This window comes from Sturnus vulgaris, chromosome 16 (genome assembly GCF_052056855.1).
Source record: "Sturnus vulgaris isolate bStuVul1 chromosome 16, bStuVul1.hap1, whole genome shotgun sequence".
Taxonomy (NCBI): Eukaryota; Metazoa; Chordata; class Aves; order Passeriformes; family Sturnidae; genus Sturnus; species Sturnus vulgaris.
In genome coordinates, this window is record NC_142258.1 from 7,711,100 (window position 1) to 7,731,614 (window position 20,515).

Below are 20,515 nucleotides of genomic sequence, written 5' to 3' on the forward strand. Positions count from 1 at the left end.
TAGATGGCAGAGGTTCTTCCTTAGCCTCCAGCTTCTTGTGGCATTTCACTGTTTTTAACTGGAAAGTTGAGAGACTCATGGTGCTGCAAACTGAATGTGGCATTTTTTAACCATCACCTGCTCCGCTGCCATCCCCTTCTTTTGTGTTTTGTTTTGCTGATGAGCTTCACTTAGCTTCGAAACAGTGAGTCACGCTTCCAGCCCTGCTGATGTACTTACTGCCCCCAAGAAAAGGCTCCAGGAAAAATCACTTCTCTTTTGGGAGGCAATAAAAGATCTCTTTCCTCCACAGGTCTGTTGCAGAAACATGAGAAGAACTTAAAAGAAAAAAAAACCCTGTAGGTTAAATAGCTGGTGGGGAAAAAAGACAAAGCTGAATTCGCAGGACTTTGTACTATATAATCACCCCCACATACACTTCTGCTCGTTAATTTGAAGGAATGGTTTGGAAAAAATTATTTTCAAAAGGAATACATCCACATAAAAGCTGTACCAGCAGATTCTAACTTATCTTGTGAATAATCTTACTGACTTTCTGAGCAAAGTAACTTACTCAAGTCCTCACAAGACCAGAGCCTTGCTTGCTCCTGGTTATGTTTCCAATCAGAAGATGAACTACTTTTCAAACAAGAGCACAGAAATCCAAAGGTGCAGAAGTCCTTACTTACTCACCTGATGGTCCACCATTATCCACCCCAGGCAGTCAGGTGTTTTCAGAGAGTAAGAATCAGATCTTTATTTACTTCTGTAAGCCACCTACTGTATCTTGTGTGTATCCCATCAGACACACCTCCTTGACCAACCTCACACACACTGCACATGTACATCCCTCTGGGCTTGCCCTGGCAACCTCAGAAACCTACACACACTGCTGGTCTGTGGCATTCAACCCTACAAGCTCTGGGTGAAAAGACATCTTGTTTTCTGCTTAGTAGGCATGCACTGTAATGAAACATTTATTTTATCACTAAACCACGACCTCCTGGACATATTACCGTACTCACACCCCACCAGCCCACTCAGTAGCACAAAGGACAGGGCTCCATCACCCAAAGGTAACAAGCCTAACTCGAAATCCTTTATTAGTTATAGCTGGGACTATGTACTAATGTACATAAGCCTTAAGGAATGGGTGAAGAAGATTTTAGAAATTCTAATGTCCCTTCAGCATTGTCCTGCGGGAGCCGTTCACGGCGGTGTCCCCGCTAGAGCACGGCAGTGTCCCCAATGGAGCCCGGCAGTGTCCCCAACGGAGCCCGGCAGTGTCCCCGCTGGCCGCCCCGTCCTTCACCCCGCAGCACTGCGGGGAGAAGAGAGGGACAATGCAATATCAACCCGGCTCTGTGTTTTGACGCCGCAGATACAAACGCCCATTGCTGGATGCGCCTCTGCCTCCCCAGCCGCTGTGAAGCACAGCCCGGGGCCGCTGCCAGCCCTCGCCCCTGCTCTTCTCCTATTGACTCGTGTGCCAGCTCGGGGACGAACCCCTTGTGCTGATGCTCGCTGCCCCTGCCCAGCGCGAAGCCGGCGTCTCCCGGCGGAGGTGTCCGCTGACAGCCGGGCTGCCGGGGGCGGCCCGAGGCGGGGGCCGGTCCCGCCCCGCCCCGCCCCGCCCGGCCCGGCCCGGCCCGGCCCCGCCGGCTGCCCGGGGGCCGCGCCATGTGCCGCCGCCCGCCGCGGGGCCGCGCCGCGCTCCCGCCGCCGCTGAGCGTGCGAGGGGCGGCCCGTGCGGCGGAGCGAGCGCCGGCAGCGGGGACAGCGGGTCCATGGAGCACAACCACCTCCACCTGCACAACGGCTCGCTCCTGGCGCACCACCGCTATGGCTGCGGCTTGGGGTACGCACCTGTCGTCTACTACAGCCTGCTGCTGTGCCTCGGGCTGCCGGGTGAGTGCCGCGGGACGGGCGAGGCTGCGGGGCCCCGAGCGGCTCCTGCCCGCTGTGCGGGGCGGGGCGGGGGCAGCGCCCGCGGTGTCCTGGGGATGCCCCGGGCCCCGCGTGCCCGGCGGGACGAGCGCGGGCGGTTCGGACAGCAGCGCCTCCCGGACAGCAGCAGCGCCTCCCGGACAGCAGCAGCGCCTCCCGGACAGCAGCAGCATCTCCCTGCCCGGCGTGGCTGCCGTCCCGGCGCTGCCTTCCTCGCCGGGGTTTGTCCCTGCCTGCCCTCGCCCTCCCACCCGGCTTCGGGCACCCTGACTTTGAACTTGACATACACAGTCTGTCTGTCGTGAAGTTTCTACCAGTATCGTTTTGGCCATGTGAGTAGCAGAGCGGTGCCCAGCCGGCCGGGTCCCCACGGATCGCGTTCCCGGCCGGCAGTGAGCACAAGTGTGGCTACCGAGTTTTTCTGCTGCGAATTCCCACCCGACTCCGTGGGGCTCGGCTGGCTTTAGGAAGTGACACGCCACCATTACGCTACTTGACTGGGGAAGGAGCACTCTGTCAGGAGCTTAGCAGACAGTTGTCACACTCGCGAGCCTGTCCCTGTGGCTGGTGGAGCAGGACAGGAGATAGAAAGTCCGGTCTTGAGGTCAGTGCACTGCAAAGGCAATGGCAGTGCTGACACTGAGACCCCGAATGCAGGTACAGGGCTCGGAAGAAAGTCCCAGCTGACAGGTACCAGTGTCCAGAGTGTATAATCTTGAGCAAAATTTCCTACTTAAAAAGGGGACAAAGACATTGTAGAGATGCTTGGAATAAGAAAAGCTAGAGACAGCACAAATAAGGAAGGAAAGGATGTCCCAGGCTTGGATGTGACCTGTGAGACACCATTGGCAGCACACAGCTCCAAACGTGCCGATGCCACACGAGCATCACATCGGCAGCAGTGTCTCAGCCCAGACAGGGACTCAGCAGGTGCTTCCTCCTGGAGGGGGCTGCCTGTGCCTGCCAGTGAGATGCCTCAGCTTGCAGGACCGAGGGGAGCTGCTGTAGTTACAGTGGGCACAGATGCCATCCCAGCACAGCTTGGGTGGGCAAGCAGCATGGCTTGCTCACTGGCTTAATGCTTCCAGCCTGAGAGTGACTTGGAGTAATACCAAGGACAGGTAGAATGAGCCGGGAAAAAGTTCTGATGCACCAAGGTGAATTGGTATTTTAAGGATGTGATAAAAGAGAGTTTAGTTGTGCCTGTGTAGAGCTACACATTTTAAGTGCTGTGTGGAATGGCAAGCAGCAATAATAGGTAATAGTCTACAGTTTCTAAATGCTTGTTCACCTTAATTCCTTCTTCAAGCAATTATTGCATAGAAAAATTTTTAATCAGACATGAAGAGATGCCTGCCTCTGAGCAGCATGCATGCAATTACCACTCAGTATGAATTTATGTGCTTTGTGTTGGTTTGGGTTTGTTTTTGTTTTTCCAATTTCTGGCTTATAATTAAAATTTGCCGATTGGCTAATAGTTCAGAGGACTGGAAAGTTAAGTTGTGTATTTACCCACAGAGGATGCAGAGCACATGCAAGTATCTGTGTTCCAAAACATTGATGAGTCTCAGCCCTGACCTGAAGAGACCCAGCAGCAGCAGTAGGAGGTCGTTTCCTCTTCATTAATTCCTTAGGGGCTGCTTACATGTCCATAGTAATGACAGGTTCTGATTTCAGCACCAGTCCCCTAGGAAGTGAGCAAGACCCTCTCAGGAGTCTCAGGTGAAGAAGCTGTCATGAAGCACTCTGTGGCTAAGCTTGCCTTTGTACGTCTCTGAAATGGGGGCAAGTCTTGCGTGCACAGACAAGAAAAATCATTTAATGAACATTCTGCACATACTTGCACCGGCTCCCTGAGAATAGTGTAATTACAGACCCAGCATGGTCATTCTAAGAACATGGCTAAAATCAGATGTGGTACAAACTAGCAATGGTCTCATGCATGTCTCAAGGGATCAGACATCAGTTGATTAGAGCAGTGGCACCAGTGCTAGTGCTTAACAGAACTAGCCAAAGCATGTGGTGCTGCAGCACCTCTGAGTTCACTGGGCTTACATCAGGTGTAGATGTGTCCAGAGCACATTGTCTGAGGATAGCACTGACACCTGGACTCACTGCACATGTACAGTATGCTGAGTGCATGAGAAATTCATGAGACTACACAGAGATGAGAACAAGCTGGATATGCTTAGGGGAATACTCACACAGCCAGGCTTCATTGAGGATGGAGTACAGGTGACAGCAGTGTTAAAACGAGCTGTTCATATTTTAATTTGAAGCTGCTCTTCAGTTTTTTGACATTATAAATTTGTAAAGGTAGCAGACTTTATTGGCACTTAGAAAAAGAGTACTGAACTACGTGGGATCATAATTAGCTCTGTGTTATGCCAAGAATTTAACAGAAACCCTGTCTAGGATCTGTCCTCAAATACAGCACTAGTGCAGTGTTTTGGTGAAACGGAAGGAGTTAACTCCTTGCCACAAATCTTGGAGAAAGACTGAGAAGAAGAGAAACCAGTTAACTGTTTCTACCGTTTTTGCTTGTCTGAAGGAAATTTCACTAACTCAACAACTCCACGTTGAGGCCAAGCAATGCCAGGCCTGGCTGTGTGTGCAGCAGAAGCATCCTCTGCCTCCCGCCCCTGTACAACCCAGGCACCTCAGCAGACCCTGTTCTCAGCAGGGGCTCCTTCTCTCTCTGTGTTCGACCAGGCACCAGAAAGCCTGGAAAAACCAGAGAGGAGAGAGAGCAAAGTGAACTCCCTTCAGCCCTGCTCTGGCAGTAGCACACAGAGAAAAGGGCCACGCTGTACCCTACAAAGAGAGGCACCCACAGAGCCACCACTGCACACTGACCCTGCACCTGAGGTGGCTGCAGCTCTGCCAGAGGTCATCGTGCCTTCAGGCAGCTGGGCCAGGAGGCTGCTTCTTTTCCCTCTAAGGAGAGACTGCTAAGACAGGAACAGTTTTCTGAAACTTGTTTTCGAGTGAAGGTGTGCAAAGGTGTCCCCTCAAGTACGTGGTCCTGCTACCAGGAGTGGGGTGTCTCAGGATCAGGCTGCAGGGAACGAGGAGAAAATGCCAGTGCAAGCACGAGGCAGAGGCACTGGAAGTGGGGTCGTCTCCCATTTAGAAGGGAAGGTTTCTCATTTATGGAGCTGTTCTGCAGTCCCTGCTCTGTTAACCTTGTACTCCCCTTGTCTTCAGAGAGAACCTCTGAAGCACCTGCAGTTAGCTGGGAGGCAGGAGAAGGGCTGGAAAAGTCTTAATAGAAATGTTTCTTGCTTTAGTGAGAGACGATGCTAGAGAAGGGATGGTGTTGGATGTGGGGGAGGGAATAAATTCTCTGATTCAGTCCAAGAGGGGGCTGGTAAAGGTGAGAAAGCAAAGAGCAACAGGTATCGCTCTCAGTCTGTCCCTTCGTCAGTGAGAGATGCACAAAGCAGCTGCACCAAAGAGCTCCTTCTGTGGTGGGGCCACTGAACACAACCAAGGTCAGGCACAGAAGCAGCACTGCTTGCTGCAGACACCTGGCTTTGACCTTGATTCCTGCTTCATTAGAAGGAGCAGCAGCAACGGAGTTGTCTTGCATACAGTCACTTTTCCCATCAGGAATAGAGTGTATTGCTGCTGAAAGGACAGAGCACCAGCATTTCCTAGATCAGGGTATGGCCTGATCCAGGTTCCCAGGGCTCATCTCCTCCTGACAGTGTGAGAGGCAGAGTGAAATCTGGCTTTCTTAGCCAGTCCCAGTGGGATTGCTGGTTCCATTTTGCTCCCCAGTCAGTTGCCTGCCTGGGATGTGCCTTGGCTCTGGGAATCATTGCGTCCCAGTGACACAAAGCACAGCACCTTTACAGCATCTCCAGGAGGCAGCAGACTCACAGCAATACCCCAGGGAAGTGCCACTCCAAACTTCAGGGGCCTGGTCTGCAATTGTTTCTTTCATTTGTGCTTTAGGCTTTTACATTAGACGGGTCACAATGATCTAAACGTAGATTCAGGACTTCACAAGCTTGGGAAAGCAGCCTGGGCATGCTTGGATGCTCCCAGCTGGAAGGTACAAACAGGCAACGTTCATGTCAGCCCTGCTGCTGAACAAGGTGACGTGGAGATGGGGACAGCAGGGTCATTCAAAGCCCAGCCAAGCACAGAGTGCGTTCACAGGGCTCCGTGTGGAGGGAGAGAAGCTGCAGTCCTGACCTGCAGGAACGCGTCAGCTCAGCAGGGGTGCCTAACAGATTTAACACTCTGTGAAGAGACAGATACACGTGATGGACCTTGCCCTAGCAGATGACAGGGTGGCTGTCCTTGCACAGCAAGGCAGATGCTTCCTAGGGTGTTGGATTGACACATGGGTGCACTGCTCCCGTGCAAACTGTGCTACAGTCACAGGCAAGCTGAAAAGATGGAGACCCGATCCTTCTGGAGCCTTCTCCCTGTATAAAGTTTGGAATGAGGAGGCTCTCTGGGAGATGTGCATGCCTGGGTCGTCATCCTGGTGCTGTTGGTGGGCTGAGCAGCCCTGATGAAGAGACCACCACCGTGCAGGAGCCCAGCTGTGCTCCCTCCACTCCTCGGCTGTGTGGGGGAACAAAACCTGGAAAGTATTGCCATCAATACTGTGCCCACAGCTGTGACCCAGCTGGTACCACAAGCAGCAAGGGGGACAGGTAGCAATGTTTGTTGGTGACTCATGTGGCATGTAGTAGCAGTAAATACCAAAGCAGGCAGAGGTAGGTGTACATAGAGCACACAGCACTGTAGAAGTGTCTGACTCGTTTTGGATTCCTGCCATCTACTGCCTAGTATATTCTGCAATCACAGTACAGGCTTCTGATTAAAGAGACCATTTCCAACACCTGAATTAATAGCCTTTCTTATAGCAGCATACCTGAAAAATAGAAGTGCTAAAGGAAGATCTGAAAATATGAGTGGCAGAGTTGTTACAATGTAGAGTTATGACCTTGAAAAAACAGCACTCTTCTGCTGCTGCTCATTAGTGAATAAGAACCAAACCCTCCTGAGACCTCATTCAACCACCCTTTTTACTCAAAGGCCATATATTCTCTGACTTAAAATCTGAATTGGACGCAAGGCCAGTACATTGCATCCTACTAAAAAGGGGACAGATAGATTGCCAGAACTTTAGCTTGGCTATTGGAGCAACTGAAGGGCACTACAGCTCATTTACAGTAGCAGTATTGGACAGAGGGGAACAAAACTGCTGCTAACATGCTTAAAATGAGTCATTTCCTATTGTAAAATGAATGCTTGTTCTTTAGGAGAGAAGAACCAATATGAAAAATAATAGATTCATTCTGTTCCTGCACAGAACTGGTGACAGCAAGGTGTGCAGATGGGAGTGATTTAGTTTGGCCAGTATATCTGGAGCCTGTAGCTGCTAAAATCTTGCAGCCTGAAAGACAGCATGTGGCTGAATCCATGCTAATGCATGGATTGTGGAGGAGTTGATTGTACATTTCTGGATACCACTAGACAGAGTGCAAATGCTAACTTTGGATTTCTTCTGCCACGTCAGTAGGAAACAACACTGTCAGGGCTATAATGATAATGAGGTGCCATATTTGGGAGGCTCAGCAGACTATGAAGTGCACAACCTTGCATGGCAGGCTGCTAAAATGGATTGGAAAGGAAAAACTCCAAAGTACATTTTTCCTTGAAATGACAACGACACAAAAGAGAGAGCACAGCCAGTTTTCACGGTAGGTGGGTAATGCAGAGCCCCCAGTTGTTAAGAAGTCAAAACATTCAGAAGCACTAGGCAGTCTTAATATCCTGCTGTTCTTCATCCACCCTTTTCCTTAGTTCTCTCCTCCTCATCCTCTTTCTGCTCCCTTCTGTAAAACGGGGGTGAATCAGCAGAAAGAAGCCAGCAGAAGGCCTTTAACCACACGTCACAGTTCGGTGTAGGCAAACAAACAACACGGACATGTCCTGATGGGGTGTGTGCTCTGCTTTCACACACCAGGGGCAAAGCAATCCCTGCCCACAAAAGCTTCCACCTTCTGTTTCAGGTGGTCTTTTTGATCCTATCATCTCTTTACTCATTAGCTTTGAGACACCAGAAAAGGAAACAAAGCCAAAAATTAACTCCATGAGCACAGGAGGCGTACACACAAATTAGATTTCATTTTGCAGAATATGGGTATGTACTAACAGATTCTAAAACCTGATGTCAGAAGTGCCCTTGGTGCTGTTCTTGGGGTGACTTCATGGAGAAGATGGTATTGGGATGCCCCTCAGGACCCCAGTGTGGTTGTGCAGAGAGAATGAAGTGCAGGCAGCCAAGCAGGACCAGAATTAGCAGTACAGAAGATGAGCAAAAAGAATTTTATCCCTTTATCCATGGAAGAAAAGAGAAGCTTGCCTGTTGTAACACTGAAATTCTTCCCTTCTGCCACCTGAAACAGAGTCCCTGCAATGTACAGGCATTAATTCTCTCCATCTTTTCCATCATATGGAGTATTGCCTGCACAGGTGCTCTAGAGGTTGCTTTTGGTCTCAAGACAAATCACCTGTCAGTCAGTTACATCGGACTAGGATATTTCTCACATATTTGTTCACTCCAAGTGTGTTTTCTTCAATGTCCTGACAGCACACTGAAGAGTGATATATCTAGTGGGGATGCAGTATATTCTCTGTGGGGGAATAAAGCCAAACTGCAATGGTTTTACAAAGTCTGTAATTTCCTGCATACTGTGTAAAATTGGCATAGTCTCTGAGAAAGCTTGGCCATGGGGTTTGTAAGCATGAGCTCCTATTGCATTACCTAATGCTTTAGGAAGACATAAAGACTGGTTTATTTTAGCAAAACCACAATCAAAGGTAAAATCCTCTTAATTATTCATGTTCAGTAAAGAATTCATGGCAGTGCCCTTATGAAATCACATCCTCTCTCCATCCCAGTCATCTCATGAAGCACCTTTGGCACCTGCCTCAGTACTTTGGCATTTGCTATCAAAAGGGTAGAATGGTTTTGTCACCCTGGAGTTCAAGTTACTCAGCTTGAGCCCCCTTACACTGCACTGACAGCCCAGACACCTGCCAAATGAAACACCCAAATTGCCTTGAAAATCCCTGTCTGTCCAGATATGTTGAATGAATAACCAAATTCCTTTTATGATTTTTGCATCATTTTGCAGATCACTTTTTCTGTTCCCAGCACCAGTTTCCATTAGAAAGCTGTACTGCTCTAGTAGCAAGATGCAAGGCTAGACTTTGAGATGTGCATTTTAGACATTTCTGTCTTGTGTGGGTACCTCTGAATAAGGCTTTGGAGTAGCAGGAGCAATGTCTGAGATTCATTAGAGACTTTCTGCTCTGTAGATCTATCTCAGGAAAGGTGGACAAGGAGGGTGAAGATGGCAAGAGGAGAACCAGATCCCTGTCACATTTACACACGTGTGGCCCCAGTGAGCCCAAACCAGAGCTCCCCACATCCTAGCCCAGTGTTCCTCCTGGGCCATTCTTATACTGCAGAAATAGCCCTGTTTTATACAGACTACTCCAGAAAATCTCCAGTGGTCTAGGAGAGCCAAAAGCAGCACAGTGTAATTTCACCTTTCTGCCAGACAAGCTGCTGCACTCCAGCCTCAGAGGCTGGCAGGGCTCAAGGGGATATCAGCCATTGGCATGTCCATGCCATTACTGTGTCTGTGCCCTCCAACACTGAGGAAGTGCTTGTGCTGGATTAAAATCCTTCTCTGGCCTCTGTGACCCACTGATGGCTAATGCCAGCTGCAGAGCAGAGTACCTCATTCATTGCATCCTTCCCCAGAGCCATCTCAGCTAATAAATGCTGTCAGTGAGAAAAATGGCCCCAGAGGCCAGATTTCATTGTCAGAATCTGGCCTCTGGCACTGACTGTCTCATTCACTTGTGACTTGTAAGCACAAGGCCATGCTGTGTTTTCCCTGGCAGTAACTAACCCGGGCTCCTGCACATAGGAGAGAGTTTGGGTTGGTCTGGGCAGGAGCTTGGGCATCCTCTACCTCCAGGTTCTCTTTCACCCTCAGAACTGGCATGGGCTGTCCCTGCACATGGGATTTTCTAAGCACAAGCCACACTCGGGCCTTCCTACAAGATGTGAAATCTCCTCCAGTAGCAATCCAGATGCCATAGTTTTATGATATTTTTTTCCTTTGTTTTTTTTTTTAGTTGTTTTTTTGTTTGTTTGTTTGTTTTTGGGTTTTTTTGCATATATCCCTCTCCATTCCCTGGGAGATGATGTAGGCACTAGCAGAAGGGGCTGACAGCTCTTCTCTCCTGGGGGTGCCTTGCTGTGTGCTGTTTGACAGCACTCAGACGACTGAGCAACAAATAAATCCATTTATTTTCAAAAATCAATCCTCACAGGAACTCCCTGGGAAGACAAAACTTGTATTGCACTAATTATATTCTATAAAGTATCTCTTTATGCTTCACAACAGTTTAAGGAAGGGAATCAGGATATGATAATAAAAGAGAGAAACAAACCGAAGCACTGTTCAGTTTGTCCCCATCTGCTCTAGTGCTGAGTTTGATCTATATTGGTTGTAAGAGGAAAATCTGGAGCTACCCTATCTTCTTTAAGGGCAAACAGCATCCAGAGGTCATTTTAAAAGATCACATAACCAACTATAGCCAGCATAAACAATTGTCATGTATTTACATTGCCACTGTATTCCTGGTTGGGTTTTTTTGTTACTAACTTCTGTTATGTAGCATCTTTATCAGAAATCACCCATTGGCATCAGCTTCTCCAGAAAGCTCCCACACAAAGTAAGGGCTGAATGCCATCCTCATCTCCAGTCTGGTAACTTGGTGAGCAGCTGTGTTAGGAGCCGTGGTCAGATCTGCCTGCTGGCCACAGTACCTGTTTACATTTGAATATTGCCTCCTAGCTTAGAGGAAATAATCTATTTGCATCAAGCCAGAAAATCCCTTTTTCTCACTGTTTATTTTTATCACATTGCACTTCTCAGAGTTCTTAAATCTGAGGAGGAGGTGTTACTAACATTTTTTCTGAGGCAACTTAAAATTTCCCATTTGTAACCTATCTCTCTGTGCCAGTCAGGTGCCTACTGCTAAGCCTGCAGAGAAGTTTCACACATTACACAATAATTTGTGGCAATCCTAGCAACAACTGTGTTGGGTAAAAGGTGTCCATTATATTCCGTGACCTAATGTTTATCACGCTCAGTGAGCAATACTCGTGGCTACTTCATTTAAGTAGTTTATAAAACTGAACTGCTGAACTACAGAACCAGCCTTGTTCCCAATGCAGGGAGCTGCTGCTTGTGTTGTAAAGGCCATTTGAGTGCACGGGCTGCTGTGTACGTGCAAAGTGCTGTCAATTAACAAAAAAAAAAACAACAACAAAAAACCCAAGCACAAGTAAAGCCCAGAACTATGCCTATTTCTTCTTTAGACAGATACAATCATTCCTGCTTAAGCTCACCTGCAATGAAAATAGTCACTGAAAGTTCTTCAAATCCCCTGCAAAGGCCATACTTACACACCATTGGAATGATGACTGTAATCCATGGAATGAGAAGCTGGGGGCAAAACTGTGTCCTTAGGGCACAGCACTGCTTTGAGGTACAGGAGACTGCCCAGGCTCTGCAGCCAAGGCAGCACAGCTTTGGTATGGGAAGGAAACCCAAATCCACACAGGAACCAAAGTTACTCCTTAAAGGAAGATCCCTCTCAGACACAAAGGACCTCCAAAGGCATGAATTTTGGTGCTGCAGTTTGTACTCAGAAGCTGATAAAGGCAGAAGAGATGTCAAAGGAGGGATGTAAGTGTCCTGTGATGAAGCCTGGCTGAGTTAGAAGGTTGCCTTGTTTTGAGCAGCCTGGAACAAAAGTGTTTGGGTATCAGAGACCTTTGGATGCTGAAATGTCTCATGTCTCATGCCTGGAGGGAAAGAATTGAGACTGCCATTTTGTACAGTTGCTTTTAATCATCTGCCAGTAGCACCTCAAGGCTTCAGCCAGCTCGTCCCCAATCAAGCCCTGGTTCTCAAACAGATATTTATAAATTCAGAATGCTGCACTGCAGCAAGCAACGCTGGCATAAATTCCCATCTGTCATCCCCTAATCATCTCCCAGCACAGTGATCAATCTCTTTCAAATTCAAATGATCTTAAACACTTAGTATCTAGAAAACACACTGCAAGAAATGGGCAGTGTACCATCCAGGACGATTTAGGGGTGCTGGCCTATCCAGCAGTTGTATGTAGCTCGACCTACATTACAGCAGAGATAGGTATTTTCATATTTCCATTATCATCATCATCATCTCTGCCATAGTTCTCATCAGACTAGCATTCTAGTGCAAGAATTAGTGTCAGCAAGATTAAAATATGGTGACAAATACTCTTCTATCACCTTTCACCCCCAGTGGGTAATTTTTGCCCAGAGGACAGCAGGACGTTCAGGAGTTTCTGTGAGACTGGCCCAAGGACACAGCTGGTCACACAGAGTGGTGTGCCCACCCACTTCCCATTTTACTGAGCTTTGGATACTGTTTGAGGACACACCGAGGACCAACTTAACACTGGCTAGGAAATGGATGAAGGCATCCATTGCTCATCTACACTTTCCCTCAAGAGTGTGCAGCAGGAAAAATACTCAGACCCTGTGCTAAGACACCGGCATATTGGCAACTTTCTGCTGCATCCCAGTATGTATCTGTTTCCACAAAGTAAATGGTGTTACTATATTTCATATCATCCAGCAAGAGAAAAGCTCTAATGTGATCCCAGGGAAAGCATTTCCAATACAAGATACAGTAACCCTTGCAGAAAAAATTGGGTAGAGCTCATGTGTACTTTGTCAGATCAATTTTCTAATCTGGCTCACCAAGCAAGGCTCACTGGCCTCAGATAAATAACTTGCATTTCAGCACACGCTGTTACTGCTGTGGCTGGGAACCCTGAGAGAGGCAGGGGCAAAGGGGGCAAGGGACTTCTCATAAATCTGCTCCTGTAGCAAAACAGAGTGGAGTTAGAACCGAGCAGCAGGAGCCCTGCAATAGATAGAAAGTGTGAGGAGCAGGGCTGCTGTACCTGAACACGGCATGGCTTCAGCATCCCTGCAGGAGCTGCTCTGGCAGGCCAGAGTCACCAGCAGGGACCAGTGCCTTCAGACGTCCCCCGTGCTGCTCACTGGCTCCAGCTGCTGCTACTGGAATGAGTCAAAGCCAGAGGATTTGAAGAGAAGATGCACCCCATGGGTCACATCCAATATCTGTGAAGCCGAGCCAGTCAGCCTGGCTGGCCAAAACCAGCAGTGGCTGCAGAGCCATGATAAACACTCCAGCTCGAGGATTTCCTTGACAGTGCATCACTCACTGCACCTCCAGGGCTCATCAGCAGGCTCAGCAGAGGCATTTCTAAGCAAGTAAATGAAAAATGACACAGCAGTTCTGGCTGTATCACCTCTTGTCTCCCACGTCTGCACTGAGCTGAAATCAATGTAGTTGCATTCACGTTAATGGAGGACAGAATTGAGAAAATTCCCCTGAAGGCAATTTGAGACAGTAGCATTGGAAAGATCGTGCTGCCTTTTTTTTTTTTTTTTTTTTAATACGGGGAAAGAGTCAGCTGATTGTCACGTTTGGTTTAGTTTATTTTCCAAGATACAAAATTAATACATTCAGTTAACACAAAAATAGGTGAGGGCTGTTAGTCAAGATTCACTCTGCAGTTCATTTCCCTGGTGGCAGAAATCTGCTCCCAGACAGCAGGCTTTGAAGGCACTCACAAAGGAGGAAGTTTTTTCAGTGCCAAGTAAAACAGTTTTTAAAAAAACAAGCATTTTCAGTTGTAGGATGTGTCCTAGGCTGTCATTATCTTTATGTTACCAACTTCCTTTTTCTCTGGTTTAAAGGAATCTTTACAATTATTTTTGATTTGTTTTGGGAAATCCATCAAAGCTGGCAGAAATGTTTGAAGCATTGAATGCACAGAAGAGGTGATTTACAGAACACTTAGGAAAGTATCAACTACAAACATTGGCAGTCCCTTCTACAGTAAACCAGATCTCTGATTTTTAAGCACTTCTTCAGGTATTCTAGCCAAGTGATACCAGCCTCTGATGGGAACAATTTTAGCCAAACTGATAGTAGGCATAATAAGAATTTATTTTTTTTCCAATTCAAGACTACACAGTAAGTTCTAGTAAACAAGAGGAAGTAGCTAAAATTTGGCTACACCTTAGTGCTCCAGCAAATCTCTTAAGTACTACAAGTACCCTTCTTATTCATCCCTTGTTATATGAAAAAGTGAAAAAAACAAGATGGGAAATAAAAGTGTGTGTGTGTGAGCTTTTTTTCTCCTGCTACCACTCCCTTTGTGTGCACAGACAGGAGTCCCAGCACCCCCTGCTCTGGGATTCCACAGCTCAGAGCAGGGCCACATGCTCCTGTCACTGCAACAGCTACTCTGAGGGACCTGACTGGCCTTTTTTCTTTTGGTTTCTTGAACTTTAATAAGGTGGTCACGTTGCTAAGTGCTTGAACAACTCCAAGCAAGCGCTCAGAAAAGCTAATGTTACATCTTGATAGGCTAACTCTGTGTTTCTTTCTCCACAGCAAACATCTTGACAGTCATCATCCTCTCCCAGCTTGTAGCTCGCAGGCAGAAGTCCTCCTATAATTACCTTTTAGCTCTAGCTGCTGCTGACATCCTGGTTCTCTTCTTCATCGTCTTTGTTGACTTCCTTATGGAAGACTTCATCTTAAACAAACAGATGCCTCAGGTACTGGACAAAATAATTGAGGTGTTGGAGTTTTCTTCCATCCACACGTCGATTTGGATTACGGTGCCGCTGACCATCGACAGGTACATCGCCGTGTGCCACCCCCTCAGGTACCACACGGTCTCCTACCCTGCTCGTACGCGCAAGGTCATTGTCAGTGTCTACGTCACCTGCTTTGTGACCAGCATCCCCTACTACTGGTGGCCCAACATCTGGATTGAAGACTACATCAGCACGTCCATGCACCACGTGCTCATCTGGGTGCACTGCTTCACCGTGTACTTGGTGCCCTGCTCCATCTTCTTCATCCTCAATTCCATCATTGTGTACAAGCTGCGGAGAAAGAGCAATTTCCGCCTGCGAGGGTACTCCACAGGGAAAACGACAGCCATTTTGTTTACTATAACTTCTATTTTTGCCATTCTGTGGGCACCAAGAATAATCATGATACTGTATCACCTCTACGTGTCTCCTATAAACAACAGCTGGGTGGTCCATATTGTGTCGGACATCGCCAATATGCTGGCACTGCTGAACACTGCAATTAATTTCTTCCTCTACTGTTTTATTAGCAAAAGATTTCGCACAATGGCAGCTGCCACCTTGAAGGCCTTCTTTAAGTGTCAGAAGCAGCCTGTGCAATTCTATACAAACCATAACTTTTCCATAACAAGCAGCCCTTGGATTTCCCCAGCCAACTCTCACTGCATCAAAATGCTTGTTTACCAGTATGATAAAAATGGAAAGCCTATAAAAATATCACCATGAAAAGGCCAACAGTTGGAGTTTCTGGGTGCAAGTTCTTTTCAAGTGGTTACATCTTCAGGATGTAATTTTCTGAAATGGCTGTTTTGAAGAGAAGTCATTTGATTTCATTTCCCTGGGTGGCCAGGGGCAGAGCAGACTGTCGGGAGGAAACAGGAGCACTCGATTTTAGGAGCAAAAGTGAGAAGGCAAACACCTCCATCTCTTATATAGCACTTTGAATATGCTTCAGAGTTCAAGTCTTAGTGTTCAGTCACACCCAAATGTTTTGCATCCCAACACCAGTGCAATCCAAAGTCATCCGAAGGGCAAAGCCACAGCAGTGTTTAATTACAACCTTTTAAAACACAACAAAACCTTACTTGACCATCAGTTTGCTATCGAGAAAGTCAATGGATGCTTTTGTGTACTGTGGAAGGTGCCATTTCTGGAGCATCCACTTGCCAAAAATTCGATGTTGATTCTGGCATGAAATGCTGGTGCACACAGTTGTGCTGTCAAGACCTCCTTGCCGAGGCAGCCTGTGAGACACAAATGGTGACAAGCCTGGTTTTGGCTCATCTGAACAAGGCTCGAGGACCATTACAGTACCTGTTGCAGCCTTGGCATGGAAAGCAATCCTGCAAGCTGCCAATATTTGCGTGTTTTAAGTTATTATTTAAGAATGTGACTGAGACGGGAGCTCGAGGGAGGGAGGGATGTTTCTAGAGCCAAGAACAAAGGCAGCATCTTTCCCCAACTCTTTCAGTCATGGTGTCTAAGGACTGTCAAGGGTGAAACCAAGGCCTGCCTAAAGCAGAGCTCTCACCAGAGCTGCTCCTGTGAGCAGTGATCAGAGCCTTCAAATTCCTTCTTAATCAATACAGATTCTCAGTTATCCCCCATGTACAGACCTTAAGGGATTAACATATTAAAACCTCAATTTAAGATTTTCTCCTGATGGATTATACCATCCTATTGCAGATTTTCCATTTAGTTGTTAAAAAAACCCAAACAAACTGTGAAAGAAATTCATTAAATACCCAACAGCAGTAAAAACATTAAAGCCTTAGTTTCAGCTGATCTAAGTATTTCACTTATTTAAAAGAGGTTAGCTTCTCTTCCTTCACTCAAAAACCAGCATCCCATCAATGCTGAGTGTAGAAAATAAGAGATTTACAGGATGGCTGAAAATGCATTTATTTTCATTTCTTTCCCTTTAAGATCTTGGCATGTGGTCTCTTGGAGCCATGTGCCACAATCTCTTTATTCTACACTGGGCACTTTCTAGAGCCAGGGAAGGTGTGTGGTGAACACAAGTGTGGTCAGAGCACAGAGCAGCTCCTCAGGAGCTGCAGATCAGGGGTAGCTTGGTGCTAACACTGTGTTTGTGCCTGTGCCCATCTCCAGTGCCAGCAGGGAGCTCGTGGAGCATCAGGAACCAGCACAGAGAGGTCCTCTGAGGAGGGATCCAGTCAGTCCTGCTATGGTGGGATCAGAGGGCTGAAAACATCTCTAAAACACATGGATGGCTCAGCTTTGGTGCAAACGCCAAAGAAATGCCAAGGGAAGTCCTGCTGAGGACAAGAGCCTGGTTCCCTTCTGCCACAAAGGTGGTGTTTGCTCAATGCCTGGTACCCACGTCCTGCAAGAGCCAACCCCACCAAACCTGAGCTCACCTTCTCCAGAAGGGAATGGCAGCAGGAGGCACAGGCCATGAAAACCAGGCAAAGGCAGGGAGGAATGTTCCCAGAGAGATCCAGGCTCGCTCAGGAGCAGAGAGGGAATGCCCAGGGCCCTCCCAGTGACAGAACTGCCCAGCAATTCTCTACGAGGTGCTGAGGCACCCCAGGGACCACGCAGAGCAAGGACAGGGGCATGTGGGGAGATGGGGCTGGGAGCAAAGCTGACCCTTCCCACCCTCACCACCAAAGGGATGGTATCCATTTAAAAGCCCCCAAAGAGAAGTGAGGAGCTTCTCAGTCTGTTGGCTGTTCATCCTTGTGATCTCAAAGCTTCACCCTTGCAATAATAAAGTGTAAAAGGGATGCTCAGCCTTGCTGCATTTGTCGTGACAAGGTTAAAATTATTGCTCCCTTTATAGTGTTTTACAGAAAATCAGTTTTGTGGCTGTCCTCCCTGCCCTTCTCTCAGAAACCTCCCTTTGGTCTTGGTCAGTTGGTAGTAACCAAAGTTACCTTATGGAAAAGGTACTGTATGTTTCATTTTGGAAAAACGTTGTATTTATAACTTATTTTTATTCTACATTTGTTATGAGGAATGCTTATCTGAGTTAAATGTGAATGAGTCTGAAGTGCAATATCTATATAGATAAGTGGTTCATTTTTGAGAATGTGTCTATTGAAAAAATACCTATTTATACAAGAAGTTCACTATTCTACTTAATATCATAGTAACCTTAAAGAAGATAGTGAATGTTTAGGGCTTTTATTTATTAAAAAAAATTCAATTAAGTGCATGGCATATGCTGCCATTCACATGCTGTGACTTACTAATTTTTCTAACATAATGTTTATCCTGCAGACTATCAGTGTCATCTGATTTTCTCTGTTCTGATAATGTATTTTTGTAAATTATCATATTTAAAAACAAAAATCTTTCTGTGTAGTTTTTTTCCCTATGAAAAATAATGCATTAAATTCTTGTAACTTATTTGGAAAAACTCACAATTGTTTTCCATATCCTTTTAGAAATGACAAGGTGCAATTTTCATGTACAGTGGATTGATCATTTCACTTCTGATAATTTAGGGCTTTAAAAGCTTGCTTCCAAAGCCCTTTGAAGTCAAAGGGAAGGTTGCTAGTGGGTTTTGTGGTTGGTTTTTCCAATCCCCATCATTTTAGGAGGGCTTTGGATCAAGCCATATCTTGTTGGCAGACATTCAAAGCCTTCTCAGAGTCCAGTTTGGATAATAAAGCCTTGACTTTTTAGTCTGCCATAGGGAGCTGCTGTTGATAATACTTGCCTTATTTTTGGTTGTGTGAAGCATCTTGCAATGACTGTTGCTAACTAGCCATTGTCTTACTGTATTATTTGTACCTCCTAATTTTCCAATAGTGAAAACTTAACCAAGCACATATAGTGTCATTATTTAGGGAAAAAGTATCCTGGAGACAAAACCATCTTTGTTGTGGAGATGGTCTTCTGTACTCTAATTTATATTTCAAATATCTACAATTAGAAAAAAAAAAACAAGCTGTGAATGGACAGTTTTACAATTACTTATAGGTATACGTTCTTGAAGACCACAGCTAGGAACAAAATCCTTTTTAGATGAGTTGCTGGTATATAAAATTATGGGACCTATCACCTATTTAAATTGTGAATATTGATATTTTCATAAGTAGACAATATATTGTGTTTGACAAACTTGTTTGTATTATAATAAATTATGGTGCATAACTTATTACTGTGTTTGGAGCTATTGCTTGATTTATGGATTCTTATGATATACTTCTGATTTAGAGATACTTATGATACACTACAAATAAGAGACAGAAAGTGGATGCAGAACCTCAAGAGACTGCTCGTGGAAGAAGCCAAATATTTCTTAAAATGAAAATTACTAACACTGCAGGCAAATGTAAAACTATCTGGGATCAAGTTCCTAATTTTGCTGGAGAAGTAAAAGGACATGAAAAGGACAAAAAATACTAAAACTAAGGAGAGACTAGAGAAGAACCTGCCCAGAAAAGTCCAAACAGTACAGGGTTAAGGACAGTGACAGGAGAGGACCATGCCCAACCTGCTTGTCAGATTTCCCTGCTGTAAAAGGCTTGGGAGCAGGTTTTAAAATACAGCTTCAGAGAGACAAATGAGGGGAAAGGGGCACTGCAGAAAGGGCAATGTCAGACAATGGAGCTTATCAGAGTTGTTCCTTAAGGAAGGAACCTGGGGTCTGCCTGTCTTGAGACTTTCATTAACAGCTGTGGCATGAGAAGTACTGATGTAGAGGTTATAAAAATGGAATATAATTCCAGTATAACTGCTGGCAGAGGACTGAAGGACAGGTATTTCATGTAACAATCAGATGACCTTGCAGATTGCAGTGATAAAAATGGGATGAATTCAGTAGTAATAAACACAAAGTTCTCCACTTGTCTGCCTGTAACAGTACATTTGCTATAAAACCTCAGCAGTCAGAAGCAACCAAGAACCCCGTTGTGCCAGCTGGGCTTGAATGACAATGAGTCAGCCACAGAAAGCAGCTGAGAAAAATCCCAGAATGTAATCACAGACACTCCCAGCAATACAGCACGGTATTAATTGCATTTTATAAGACTTCATGTGCTATATGCATATGTATATAAAGAGATAAAAAGCAGTGCAGAAAAATAAGAAGTTATGAATTTTTCTCAGGTAAATTTATCCTGGAAGTTAGAAGACAGAAATGCCAAAGCAGGGAGGCTCAGCAGAAGCCTTGCTAGCAGCCCAGATCTCCCCAGTGGTTTTAAATGAAGCCTGGTGGGTTCATGTACAGAATTATGAGATGAGGCAGGTGGCAAAACACATTGGGACTGTGCTTCCTTGGAGCTGGCAGGGCCCTCACTCAGCTCAAAGGACAGCAGAGGTGTCCATTCATCCCATCTCAAGCTGAGGGGCAGCATGAGAGCCATGAGAGCCAGCAGCTGCTCAGAGCAATTCCTGCAGTAAAGCCACAATTCCCTCAGCAGCTCTCACTGTGTGTGCTGCAGGTGGGACCACTCCAGCACACCCCCACTGAACTTGCACCAGCCTCTGCCTCAGCTTCCAGCTCTTTAAACACCTCTTCAAGCCCACCAAGAAGAGTAGAATTTTAAAAAGCAGTCTCATATAGCCCTGAACAATTAAATAATAATCCCACTCTTAGCAGGCTGGGGCTGGATTTGCAGGATCTGCATTTCTGACAGCATGCAATTATTTCCCAGGAGTTGCCAGACACACCTAGGGAGTTGAAAGGCTCCAGTCTTTTGTAATAAATAGGCATCAAAAATGAATTTATTATTAGCTTCCTACAGGGAACCAAATACACATATATAGTTATTACAATTATAAAATTGTGTCAATATCAAAGGC

At 46.2% G+C, this 20,515-nt stretch overlaps 1 protein-coding gene and 1 long non-coding RNA gene across 2 annotated transcripts in view; one reads left to right on the forward strand and one right to left on the reverse strand.

Annotated features, from left to right (window-relative positions):
- Nucleotides 1-20,515, reverse strand: part of LOC148221899 (uncharacterized) — a 66,024-nt gene that overhangs the window by 21,877 nt on the left and 23,632 nt on the right. The gene's annotated exons all lie outside the window — the stretch shown is intronic.
- On the forward strand, nucleotides 1,756-18,866 carry GPR139 (G protein-coupled receptor 139). Its single transcript, XM_088174395.1, has 2 exons — nucleotides 1,756-1,887; nucleotides 14,529-18,866. Exons 1-2 carry the CDS (start codon nucleotides 1,767-1,769, stop codon nucleotides 15,461-15,463), a joined length of 1,056 nt encoding a protein of 351 aa, XP_088030521.1. The 5' UTR covers nucleotides 1,756-1,766; the 3' UTR covers nucleotides 15,464-18,866.